The sequence below is a fragment of the Brassica oleracea genome, chromosome C8 (genome assembly GCF_000695525.1).
Source record: "Brassica oleracea var. oleracea cultivar TO1000 chromosome C8, BOL, whole genome shotgun sequence".
NCBI classification, from domain to species: Eukaryota; Viridiplantae; Streptophyta; class Magnoliopsida; order Brassicales; family Brassicaceae; genus Brassica; species Brassica oleracea.
In genome coordinates this window covers 20,207,847-20,219,945 of record NC_027755.1, presented here as the reverse complement: position 1 = coordinate 20,219,945, position 12,099 = coordinate 20,207,847, and the positions used below count along the sequence as shown (strand labels likewise).

At 41.0% G+C, this 12,099-nt stretch overlaps 3 protein-coding genes and 1 pseudogene across 3 annotated transcripts; 1 reads left to right on the top strand and 3 right to left on the bottom strand.

Annotated features, from left to right (window-relative positions):
- Positions 1-69: 69 nt before the first annotated feature.
- On the bottom strand, positions 70-1,248 carry LOC106308897 (annotated as a pseudogene).
- An 860-nt stretch (positions 1,249-2,108) lies between these two features.
- Positions 2,109-4,826, bottom strand: LOC106311677 (disease resistance protein RPS5-like). Its single transcript, XM_013748931.1, is given in 2 exon segments — positions 2,109-2,790; positions 2,792-4,826. Coding segments are annotated over 2 exon segments (2,676 nt in total). The 5' UTR covers positions 4,786-4,826.
- Positions 4,827-5,623: 797 nt separating this feature from the next.
- Positions 5,624-7,691, top strand: LOC106311679 (WEB family protein At1g12150). Its single transcript, XM_013748933.1, has 3 exons — positions 5,624-5,692; positions 5,856-6,039; positions 6,141-7,691. Exons 2-3 carry the CDS (start codon positions 5,869-5,871, stop codon positions 7,614-7,616), a joined length of 1,647 nt encoding a protein of 548 aa, XP_013604387.1. The 5' UTR covers positions 5,624-5,692; positions 5,856-5,868; the 3' UTR covers positions 7,617-7,691.
- Positions 7,599-9,658, bottom strand: LOC106311680 (flavin-containing monooxygenase FMO GS-OX5). The gene is made up of 5 exons (XM_013748934.1): positions 9,073-9,658; positions 8,913-8,983; positions 8,438-8,590; positions 8,145-8,363; positions 7,599-8,060 (listed from the first exon to the last, which is right to left on the bottom strand). Exons 1-5 carry the CDS (start codon positions 9,614-9,616, stop codon positions 7,701-7,703), a joined length of 1,347 nt encoding a protein of 448 aa, XP_013604388.1. The 5' UTR covers positions 9,617-9,658; the 3' UTR covers positions 7,599-7,700.
- Positions 9,659-12,099: the final 2,441 nt, after the last annotated feature.

Here is a 12,099-nt window from a genome sequence, read left to right as displayed (position 1 = left end):
TCCTCCCCATTTGGTAAGTGATATGGCCACTTCTCCCACTTCCTCCACTACTTCCCTTTGTTTAATTCTTCATGTCAACACCCAGAGCCACTCAGCGGAAGTGAGCATAACTGTCATTTTACAAGGCCTAAATGAGTACGCCAAAAAACAGTTGGAGTTACTCTCTTGTAGATAACGAGAAAAAAGCGACGGGACGTAGTCGTCCCAATCCACATCCGATATGAGCATCACTGAAGCCGGGGCAGGATTATCCTTTTCCCATTGCCTCACATCGTCGTACATGCGAGAGCCTTTGTACCAGTAGAGGGTATGTGCAAGATCGACTCCAGTGGAAGAGAGCGCTACAAGGTGGTGGTGATCGACTCCAGTAGCCTATCTTCTTAAATGAGGCTTCTATACTTGGACGGACCAAACGAGCATCATACCCCTCTGGAATCGGACATTTAACCATGTCCCACCAAACCTGAATTTTAGCTGTGGCGTGCTCAGGCGTGGCCCTGTAGTTCCTTCTCCACGTCTTCGTTACACATTCGAGTCGTGTGTACCACCTAGCGCTTGTAAACTCTTCCCGTCCATGCTTATAACTGGAGAGATGCTTCCTGAATTTCTCCAGGCTTTGGCAATCAAACTCGCAAGATTTGCAATAAAACATGGCAGATGATAATCCACCCGCCACAAGTGGTGCGCCTCCTCCTTCTTCTAGTAATTTATTCCAGAGCCATATTGCATTCCGGAGCAGGAAGAAATCTTTGTAACTCTCGACTGAATAAGCCATAAAAAGTTTGTACCTAGTGCGCTGTTGTAGCCGGGCTAGATCCCAGGAGAAGTCACCATCCACGTGATCATTATTGTCGCTGGAGGTGGATTATGACCTCGCCATTCCACAATATCCTCGTACATGAGTTTGCACGTACATTCTGTGAATGGATTTAAGAAAACATAATAATGTCTAGTGTAGGGGTTTTTGTTTTGTTATATATATACTACCATTAGAGAAAAAGACTAACCGGATATGGTATGTGCAACAGCGACTCCAGTGGAAGAGAGCGCTTGAAGGTGGTGATCAGGGGTTTTTGTTTGGTCGGCATAGGCAGTGATGGAGACAGAACCAGAGAAGCCTCGTTCCTTGCACGCCCTTTCTATACTTGGACGTACCCGACGAGCATCATACCCCTCCGGAATTGGACAGTCCTTCATGTCCCACCACGCAACTATTTTAGCTGTCTTCACAGCATCATTCCCCGACATCCTCTCTAACAAACCTAAACAAACACAAGTCCTCCCTCCATCCCTAGTACTAGGGTTTCTTTTATATACACCGACCAAACTAATGGGCCTAAAAAGGGGTTTAAACTCCGGTTCGTTCAATTTTGTAAAGAAGAGATGATCTCCCCCGTGTGAGGGATTTCCATCTTTTTATCCACTTTGATTGGACAAGATGTGCACACCCATATGTCACTTGAATATCTTCTGCCTTTGTTTGCACTGTTCTTGATCTTCTCTTGGGAAGTATGATCTCGGTTCCTAGACCTTGTTTAGAGAAATCTCCAACAATATCTGGAACATAACATCGATAAGAATTAATAGATATACTACAATACATAACTTGATGTTGTGTTGGCATTGCCTTACCACAGCAGCGTATGCATCTTCTCTGTTCTGCCTTTCACTCATGCTAAGTCAAAGGATGTTCAAACATCCATCACTTTCAAATCATCCACACAAGTAAACCAAAACTTTCATAAAAGTGCAATTGTTTTATGAGCATTATGTACATTAACATTGCTAAACCAAGAACAGAGAGAAAGAGTGAAGAGGAACTAACATTACAATCATTCTGTCTGAAAGCTTCTGATAATGTCCCATGTTCATCCAATACATAAACTCTCCACTAACTGGTTCACGTATGTGCTTCATCTCTCGGCCATCTTTGACACGACACACAAGCATTGAAACGTCTAGCATATTATACAAATAGGGAGATAAGAAAAATACTTAATTATGCAAATAATAGGAGAGAGCAAGAGTTGTACAAACCAGCAAATGTCGTGAAACCACTGGCGACATAAAGTTTTGCAAAAAAAAAAAAGAAGAAAAGCAAGTGAAGTTCATTGTGTAGCTCGCCAGTGCCACCTGCACGAAGTTAAGAAACGAACTCGAGTGGCTTGGTCCTCCCATTCAAGCTTTTCTATCCATTCTCTGTCTCCATAACTTAGGACCAGTTCTTTACCCCCGGCGCCACTATTTGAATCCAATGGAATCTTTCTTAGCTTCCAACATTTTTCAACGTGAATAACTTTCAGACATGGAAACGGCAGAGCATTCCAATATATTCTCTCGAGCCCACGTAAAGCAGATAGGTGCAGCGTTTCTAGTCTCCTAAAAGGAACAATGGTAGCTGCATTCTCAACACTCGCAGCTTTCTCTTGGTTAATTATATCCTCTAATTGCCTTGAGAAACTAACTTGGAGAAAAGCAAGGTTTGGGGCAAACAACAGCCACGTCAAATCCTTAAGACCATGACATTTAGTTATAAAGACTTTAGAGAGGTTTGAGAAGTATGGAGCTGTGTGAATTTTGTTCCATGATGATGATGACGAAGAAGTTGTCTTCTCTATCTCTATCTCCCTCATTCCACACCTTTTAATGCTGAGCCTACGGAGATTGACTATAGTTGGCAAAGTCAAGACTCTCATTGATTCTTCCTCAAGGTACTTAAAATCAACCTCTCTGATACACACGACCAACCTATGAGACCATAACAATGGCTTCACAACCGAAGCCGATGATATCTATGGTTACAACTTGTAGATGTTCCAAGAGTTCTAGCTCATTCACTAGCCTCATATCTAGCACCAAACCTCGTAGTCCTAATGTCCTCAAATTCCACAAGCTTGATATCCCTAAAATACTCCCTAGTCTGCTCATGTGTTCCAGATTGAGATGTATTAACTTCTTCAATTCCCATAAACCAACCGGTAGCTGATTTACACATGTATATGACACGTCCAAATATCTCAAAGAGCCCAACTCTGATATTTCTTCTGGTAGTTCCTCAAGACTGTGATTCTCTGATAGATCCAAAACAGCTAGATGAGGCATGCATCGAAAGAACTCACCCGAGATCTTTACAAACGCGTTTTTTTGTAGAAATAGAGTTGTAAGCTCACCACACTCGTGACTGTCAAAGATCTCTTCAATCCCGTTATTCATCAAAGACATCTTTCTCACAGTAGCCCACTCCTTGAGTTTTGGTACTTCACGTAACCCAACACCAGCTCGCACAACACATCTCTCCTTTTGATTACCAAAATCAGATGAAATCCACAAAGCCATCTCACGAACCACATCATGCATTTTCACGTATGATTTATCCTTTCTTTCCTCCATCAACAAACATGCACGGACAAGTGTACCAACGATCTCATAACCTTGGTTTAATGTCCTCTCTCTACTTTCCTTTTCACTTACGAACCCCTCGCATATCCAGTACTCTACCAGCCTCTCTTTATCAATATGATAATCTTCAGGAAACAAAGAGCAATAGAGGAAGCATGATCTCACCATCTCCCCACTTAAATTATCATAGCTATACTTCAAAACAGGAAGGATCTCATCTTCCATACCTGAAAATTCTGTGGCAGATGATGTCAAAACGTCAACCGCATGACACCATTCATGTACTGTCCTTTTGCATGCCATGGTTTCACCGATAACATTGAGTGCTAACGGTAGGCCACGGCATTTCCTAGCGACTTTTCTCGCAAGTTCTGGAATGTCTGGATGACTTCCCAGTGTGTTTTCCCCAACTGTCCTTTGGAACAGATCCCATGACTCGTCGGGTTGCAAACAGCTAACTTCCACTGGATCATCAACCCCCATGCGGCCACACACATCTCGAGAGCGAGTGGTGAATGCTACCTTGCATCCATTATTTCTAGTTGGGTACGGGACTCCTACCGCTTTTAAATCCACTTTCTCCCATATGTCATCCAACAATAACGCAAACTTTCTTCTTCTAAGAACATTGTAGATGTCAAGGGCTCTCTGGTTCTCGTCTTTCTCTCCCGAACCCATCTCCACAAGGCCAACCTTTTGAGCTATGTCTCTTTGAATCTTACGGACTGTTGCACTTTTAGACACAACAACCCATATCACAACTTCAAACCTGTCACTTATTTCAGAAAACTTATTGTTGATCTGTGTGAGCAGTGTGGTTTTCCCCACTCCTCCCATACCGTACAGACCCAACATCCCTGATCCATCTTCCATGAGAAGCGTCCATGCCTTTTCAAGCATTCTTTCCTGACCAAAAATGGTGGGTTGAATAGGGATCTCATCCACCTCACCAAACGTAGATGCCTCGACCACCACATCAAATCCTCCTTGAGAACTCAGTTTCTCAACTTCTCTCAACATCAGGCGAACACTTCTCCCATAAAGATAGCTCAGTTTTAAATCTTTGGAGCAAAAACCACATAGGCACAACCTTTGAAGGTCAGCCTCATAAGTACTAAGCAGATCGTCAACTTTTTTTTTGGTGGTTAGAACATTAGCATGCCATACCTGAACTTGGGAAATCCTTTGTTGACGCCCTGTAAACTCCTCTCTGCCCACTGTTCTCAGCACATCGTCTAGCTTTGCCGTGAGCATTGCCATGGCATGCTGAAGAGCAACGATATTCTCAGGAAGGTTGTGGATATAACACCCCCTGAGGCATAACCACTGAGAAAATTGATTCACCACTTGATCACATGGCAACGAGACAGAGAAACAACCGCCCATCTCTGCACAATTGAGGTAGAGAGAGAGACAGAGATAAGATTTTTTAGCGTCAAGAAAGAACAAGTCAATGCTACTGTGCATAATCGAAAATATCTAAAAAGACTTGTCTAGTAGTATCCAAAGAGGTCAACTGTATATTTGACTTTTCTTTTTAAAAGTTAAAATCGAGTATATTAAAAAATCAGACCTAACATTGGGACGAGATATGCAGTCTACACGGATGGGCCAGCTCTCGGATATTCAAATGAACCGTAAATAATCAGTCTATATATGTGTGACCACGTGTGGAACTAATAATTTCGCATCAGAAGAGAGTCGATCCCTCGTCTGTATTGGCACTTTTCCTCGTCTGTAAACCATTAGAGATTTCACTATTCTTAAAAAGACAAAAATTATTGACTCTGGCTAGTGGCTAGCCAACTGTACTTGACTAAGACATAATAATTAGATGCATTCTCCATATGAGAAGAGGTCGTTTAACAAGAAAGATATAGGGATAGTAGAGAGAGAGATGATGCGAGATTAATGTTTACATATATAAATATATGTTACAAACGTTATTCTCTAAATGTGTCCACCAGGAACAAGTCACTCAAAATTCACAACTTAAAAATTAACTTCAACATGAGGAGCATGTAGTTTGTTTTTTTTATAAAAGGTTAACCTTTGGCTGATAATAGTCAGAAGCAAATAAGTAAATGGCATTGAGACAGGCAGCGACGTGAATGCAGACAGAAGAAAGAAAGGTGTCGTGCCAGTAACTAAGCTTCTAAATATAGATCAGAGAGACAAGAAGGATAATAACCAACCAAAAGTCCCGTAATTATAGAGAACAATGGGTTATATAAGAAGAGGTCAATAGGAAAAAACAACAACGAGGAACACGAAGAAAGAGAAACTAATCAAGGTACGTACATGTCTCCTTTCCTTTCTATCTGATTTTCTCCATTTCATTATATGCAACCTGCATGGATTTTGCATCGTTTATGTAAGAATATGCTGATCATGTTAGCATTGTTATGACCTTTTGTTTTAGTTTCTTTTATTGATTGACAATGTTTTGCATGCAGGTAGGTGTAGAGAATGGTGAACATTAGAGTACAACAAAAAGGCCCTGAATCTCCGAGGACGTCGGAGGTCGGAGAGATAGACACCAGAGCACCGTTCCAGTCTGTGAAAGCTGCCGTGAGCTTGTTTGGTGAAGTAGTCTCAAGGCAAAGAAGCACTCCAAGAAGGTCTCGCCTTTCCGCTGAGGTAAACTAATCCAACAACAATCATTATAGCCGAATCAAGAACATGTAGTATAATCTTTCTAGATGCCTTGTTTAGCAAGAAACCCTTTTTAAATGTTTCAGAGCGTTACCGACAAAGAAACACAGCTAATGCTAGCCCACAAGCAATTCATCAAGATCAAACAAAAGCTAGACAACGCCGAGATCACAAGATCTCGCGCTCTCTCCGATCTCTCAAAAGCAAAGAAGACAATGGAGGAGCTTAGCAACAAGCTCGAGACCGTTAACAAGTCTAAACAATCCGCTATCGACGCCAAAGAAACCGTCCAACAAAAAGAAGAACAGCTTGAGCACGACAAGTCCCAAGGCTCATCCCCTCCTCACCACCACGAGCTTGACGTCGCTAGAGAGCAATACCTCTCCACCACCGTTGAACTCGATGCAGCAAAGCAAAACCTAAACAAAATCAAACAAAGCTTTGATTCCGCTATGGACTTCAAAGCCACTGCCCTAAACCAAGCCGCTGAAGCTAAACGTGCGCTGCAAGTAAACTCCGCTAAGGTTAACGAACTTTCCAAAGAGATTACGGATATGAAAGACGCGATTCATCAGCTCAAGGTGGCTGCCACTCAGAATCAGCAAGAGTACGGCGATATCGTGAAGGAGAAAGATGATTTGAGAGAGTGTTACAAGACGGCCGTTGAGGAGGCGGAGAAGAAGCTGCTAGTGTTGAGAAAAGAGTATGAGCCTGAGCTAGCAAGAACTCTTGAAGGCAAGCTTATTGAGACGACCTCGGAGATTGAGAGTTTAAGGGAAGAGATGAAGAAAGCTCATGAGTCTGAAATGAACACGGTTAAAGTTATTACAAACGAGCTGAATGAGGCTACTACGAGGCTGCAAGAGGCCTCTGATGAAGAATGCTCTCTCCGGAGCTTGGTGAATTCTATAAGGATGGAGCTTGAAGAGATGAGAAGAGAAAGCGAAGAGATGGAGAAGAAAGAAGCAGAGAGGTTAGAGGTTGAGGAGAGGAAGAAGGTGGAAGCTCTCAAGGAAGAGAGCTTGAAGCTTGAGGGGATGAAGTTAGAAGCTTTGGGAGCAAGAAACGAAGCTGAAGAGATGAATAGAAAGATAGAGAGTTTGAAGAAAGAAACCGATTCCGCTATGAGAGCTGCGGAGGAAGCTGAAAAGAGACTAGAGATTGTGATAAGAGAAGTGGAACAGGCCAAAGCGGCTGATGAGAAAGTGCGCGAGGAGATGAAGATGATATCTCAGAAGCAAGAGAGCAAGAAACAGGACGAATCATCTTCTTCAAAGATAAAGATCACAGTACTAGAGTATGAAACTTTGAAACGAGGAGCAGGGGAGACAGAGACTGAAACCGAAAAGAAGCTAGCAGATATAGCAGCTGAGCTTGAAGAGATCAACGCAAGAAAAACAGAAGCGGATACTAAACTAGGAGCGAGCCTGAAAGCTATAGAGGAGATGAACCACGCAACGGAGTTGGCTCAGAAGTCAGCAGAGTCAGCAGAAGCGGCAAAGAGCATGGTGGAAAGTGAACTAAACAGATGGCGTCAACAAGAAAATGTACAACATGCTTAGGTCTTACTTCTTAGATTCAATCTGTTATAGAAATATTATTTTGTTCCAAATTAAAAGTATTAAAGACAATAAACTATTCCAACACTAAATCAGCTTCTGTCTCAAGAAATCTTCATAAGCCTCAAGAATGAGATGATCATCGTCCCACTTATCACGGAAAGTGTCTGATTGCGTGGCGAGTCTTCGATACCCGCCGTGTACTTCCTCAGCTCTCCAGTGTTCAACAGGTGGTGCACCGACTTGCTCGGCTATCCAGTTGAGGTAATCAACCTGACACTCACCGAGCTTATGCGTGTATCTCTTGGGAAGCTTGTTAGCATCACGGTTTGCATAGAAGGCGGTGACATCTTCCATCATTTTGTCTTCTGAAGGAAGCGTGACACGGCCAGATAAAACAGCAGCCACCCATTTGCTTTGTAACTCAAACATAAAGAACTGCAATGTCTGTGATTCATAACAAAGAATCTGATTAGGAAACGATGATCAAAGAAGCCACGAAAGAACCGTAGAATGAATGAGAGACTTCACCATCCATGGTAAACCGATGAAGGAAAGCGTTGGAGCAAGAGCAGGAGGAAAGACATGTTTGTAAAGCGGTCCAACACAGTTATCCTCAACGGTTATATAGCTATTGGTATTGAGAAACGGGAAGTGATATTTGTAACCGGTGCAATGCACAATAGTATCAGCTTGTACAACCTTACCATTCTTGAAAATAATCGACCCATCTTTGCGTGCGCTTTCTATCTGCATAAAAACATAAGAATCACATCACTCTCTGATCTTTATTATCTTTCATTTTGTTTCTTTTGTTGTAATACCATAGAGTGAAGCCATAGGTTGTTGGACCCGGGAAGCTTTTCGTATGTCTCAGATGGATTTGATCTAGATGCGATATGGACTTCTTTGGCCACTCCTGTTATGTCCCTGCTTATATCTGATCCACTCGCAAAGTTTCCAATCACTACCACCACCTTTCAAAGATTTCAGACCAAGAATGCAAGATTAATGAATCCACACAATGTATTTAGCAAATCTCAAGAAATGTTAGACGGTAATTAAGCATTTTATAGATGATTATTGATTAGGCTTAAGCCTAGACCAATTTTTTGAACCTCTGGACCGATTTGCCGCAGGCATAGTTTAAACCGATTTTTAGAACATTAATATAAAGATACATTACTAACTACGTTTTTGTATGAAATATAATATAAGAAGTAGAGAATCTAATAAACAATTGTTGAAAAGGACAAATAAATAAAGCGTAAAGGGTTAATAGATTCTGTAAGAACCTACCTGGTCTTTGAATGGATCAGGAACTCTATAGTTATGACTATGGATCTGCTTGCCTGGCCATGAATCTATGCCTAAAGATTTCACATGGATCAAACATGAACTACTTCAAAATCATCAAAAGACAAAGAAAGATTAAGACTTTTAATCAATTAATTATTACCAGGAACATGAGCAACTCGAGGCTCTGTATAGTGTCCATTACACACGACGACAGAATCAAAGATCTCATCTTTGAAGATCCCATCGGAACTTTTTGACCGGATCTCCCATTTTTGCCCTTCAGGCTCAACACAAACCACTTCAGTCTCGAACCGAACCATCTCCTCGAGCTTGAACTCTCTCGCGAAGTCTTGAAGGTAAGCGAGGACTTCGCTGTGACTAGGATACCTTCTCGGGTCCCTGGATCCGTCGTCGTCTCGGGGCACGAAAGGGAAGTCTCTGTAACCCATGCACTCTCTTGGGAGGTTGGTGCGGAGCGAGTCGTAGACGCTGGAGTGGACTATGGTTCGGTTCGGGTCGAGGCTGAGCGGGTCGGGTTCGGTTTGAGGTGTGTACACCCAGAGACCTCCGATTTGTGTGCCGCGCTCGAAGACCACGACGGAGTGTGATTCGCGGCGTAGCTCGCGTGCGGCTGCGAGTCCGGCTGCTCCGGCTCCGATCACTGCCACGTGGAGTGAGTTGATTCTGGTGCATGCGGGTGCCATTTTTTTGTTGTTGAAGAAGTTTGTGGAGTAATGATGACTCTCTGTGCTCGAGTTGGGTTTATATAGGACCGTCTTCAATTTGGATTAAACCGATTGGTCTAAATCTAAACTAAACGCTCAGGGGATGTTTACTTGGGTTCTCAGGGTCTAAGTATAAAAACCGCCTCTTAATTTTAACTAAAAAAAATTAAAAACCGACTCTTAAATAAAAGTTAAAAAACAGTTCTTATATTACGCTAAAACTTCACCTTTACGAATCCCCAATAAACATGCCCATACAATATGAATTAAAATCCAACAGAGAAAAAGTAAACTACAATTGTTCAAAATTTTGTTAGGTTCTAATAGGATTTTGTAAGTTATAAATTTCAAAACTATTAATAAAACAGTCGTATTATAGTTACATTAGAAGAAAAACATGAGGAAAGTATATAATATTAAAACTTTTGAAATACCTTTTTATTCTTTGTTGTCAAGTGCCAATTTACAAATGGATTGTTTTTTGAAAGATTTACACTTTGGGTCATTTTTACTCTTTTATATTTCACTCTTGAACACTTTCAATTAGGTAGTTTCTGCTAACTAAAACCAAAACTATCGTGTATATTCGGTTAACTTTTTGCCGACTAATGGGACCCATTGTCTTCTCTCTCTTATTTTCTTCTTCCTGCAATCTAGGTCTACTGCAATCTCGTTTTTTTCAAGAATTTAACTTTTCAAAAATAATTGTTTCCAAGATTAAATATTAGTTTAATTGAATACATGTGTTAAGGAGAAAAAGAAGGAGAAAGGAGCATAGAGGTGGTTCAGCGAGTCGAGTTGGAGAGAGTCGATCCGACACGAGTTAGGTGAAGCTCGCCACGATGGAGAGAGTCTTACCAGGACAGGTGACACTCGTCACAATGGCTATAATTTAATCAGACGAGGAGCTTGAGGCAAACGATTTGGCCGGAAAGTCGTCCGATAAAGTAGTGGCAGATTTGGCCGAAGAGTAAGCCATCGACGTCATGGGGAACATCGTCAGACTCCGACTCTGCTTTCCGGCGTTGTGACCTTGCCTCTCGCCGTCACGAGCGGCTTAAGAGCATCAATGGCCAAATTTTGTTTTTTTTGCACGTTCACTCCTTTACTTTTTATATATTTTCGTTTCTGACTTATAGTGAAATAAAAAGTCATAATGTGTCTATATATAAAAATAACTCTTGTTTTTTTACAAACAAAACAAAATTTAATTATTAAAAAAAAAATACATTGTAGTATTAATATAAATAATTTTAGAGTCTTCTACCATTGGAGTTGCTCAGCCGGATGGACTATATATCAATTGAAGTATCATTGAATCTTTTCAAATTCAATCCCGTTACTATTCTCCATGCAACTCTGAACTCAGTGTTTGCATTCTATGTTTCATTTGTAATGCTAACGTATTAGGAAATCTTAGTGATTACGAGATCACTTAAAATATACTTTCATGTAACTATTAGAAAAGTTAGCATTAATGTATAAGTTAGGCTTCCTATTCTATTATGTAAAGAACTTGCTAGACAAATTAAGTATTTGTATAAATAAGTCTATTGGCTAAGTTAATAAGACGAGAGAAACTATTATACTACTTAGGTTTCCTCCAAACTTGACATAACGGTTAGTAGTTTTGCATTCTCCGTTTGTTTAAAGTGTAATGTAGCTGTAGCATGGCAAAAAATTTAGCATAGATTCAACATTTTTCGCGGATATGAAATTTGATAGCTTCCTAACGTTTCTTGAAACTTCCATATATCCTTCTAAAATTTAATACAGGTAGCCAGATAAAGGAGAGCCATGGGGCTATGTTGGGCGGGAAGACCTGCTCGTAGAGTGGTCTAACACACTGGTTATCCTCGACGGTCACATGACCTATGCAATGCACTACGGCCTCGGCGTATACGTAGAGGCGGTCTATATAAACCACATATCAAGGGTAAAAAAGAATCATTTGAAAGGATCATATACTTTTGACAAAAACAAAAAAAAACTAAACGAGTAAATGTAGTTCTGGTGATTTTCTCAGCTTTGTTACAGTGGGATGAATCTGTAGATTTGCCATAACGAGAAATAGATGCAACACGGACTTCTTTTGCCATGGCTGCTATGTCCTTGCTAATGTCTCTTCCACCAGCTTGATTTCCTATAAAGATCGTACGACATATATTATAGGTTAGGTAAGACATCAATACATTGTGGGGGATTTGCAGTAAAGATTCTATAGATGGCAAAAGGCAAAAGCTGGAAGCTGGGCCACAAATCATCTACTGTCTCAGAACTATGTTTGGTCCTCTTTCCTCAACCCACACAGATCTGACCACTACACGACAACTGCAACAAAAACTCTATTTTTAATTCTTTTCTCATTTCAGTTTAATTTAAATATAATTTTAATTATATCTCTCCCTCTACGGCTAAAATGACTACTATTACGGACGGTCAGTTGTCATTAAATGACTAAA

Excerpts from the sequence above, each read along its gene's own strand:
- LOC106311679 (XM_013748933.1), top strand. The coding sequence starts at position 5,869 with ATGGTGAACATTAGAGTACAACAAAAAGGCCCTGAATCTCCGAGGACG. Across the intron at positions 6,040-6,140 it reads GGTCTCGCCTTTCCGCTGAG|AGCGTTACCGACAAAGAAAC; the intron begins GTAAACTAATCC and ends TAAATGTTTCAG.
- LOC106311680 (XM_013748934.1), bottom strand. The coding sequence starts at position 9,616 with ATGGCACCCGCATGCACCAGAATCAACTCACTCCACGTGGCAGTGATC. Across the intron at positions 8,364-8,437 it reads ACCTATGGCTTCACTCTATG|ATAGAAAGCGCACGCAAAGA; the intron begins GTATTACAACAA and ends GTTTTTATGCAG. Across the intron at positions 8,061-8,144 it reads TCATCGGTTTACCATGGATG|ACATTGCAGTTCTTTATGTT; the intron begins GTGAAGTCTCTC and ends TATGAATCACAG.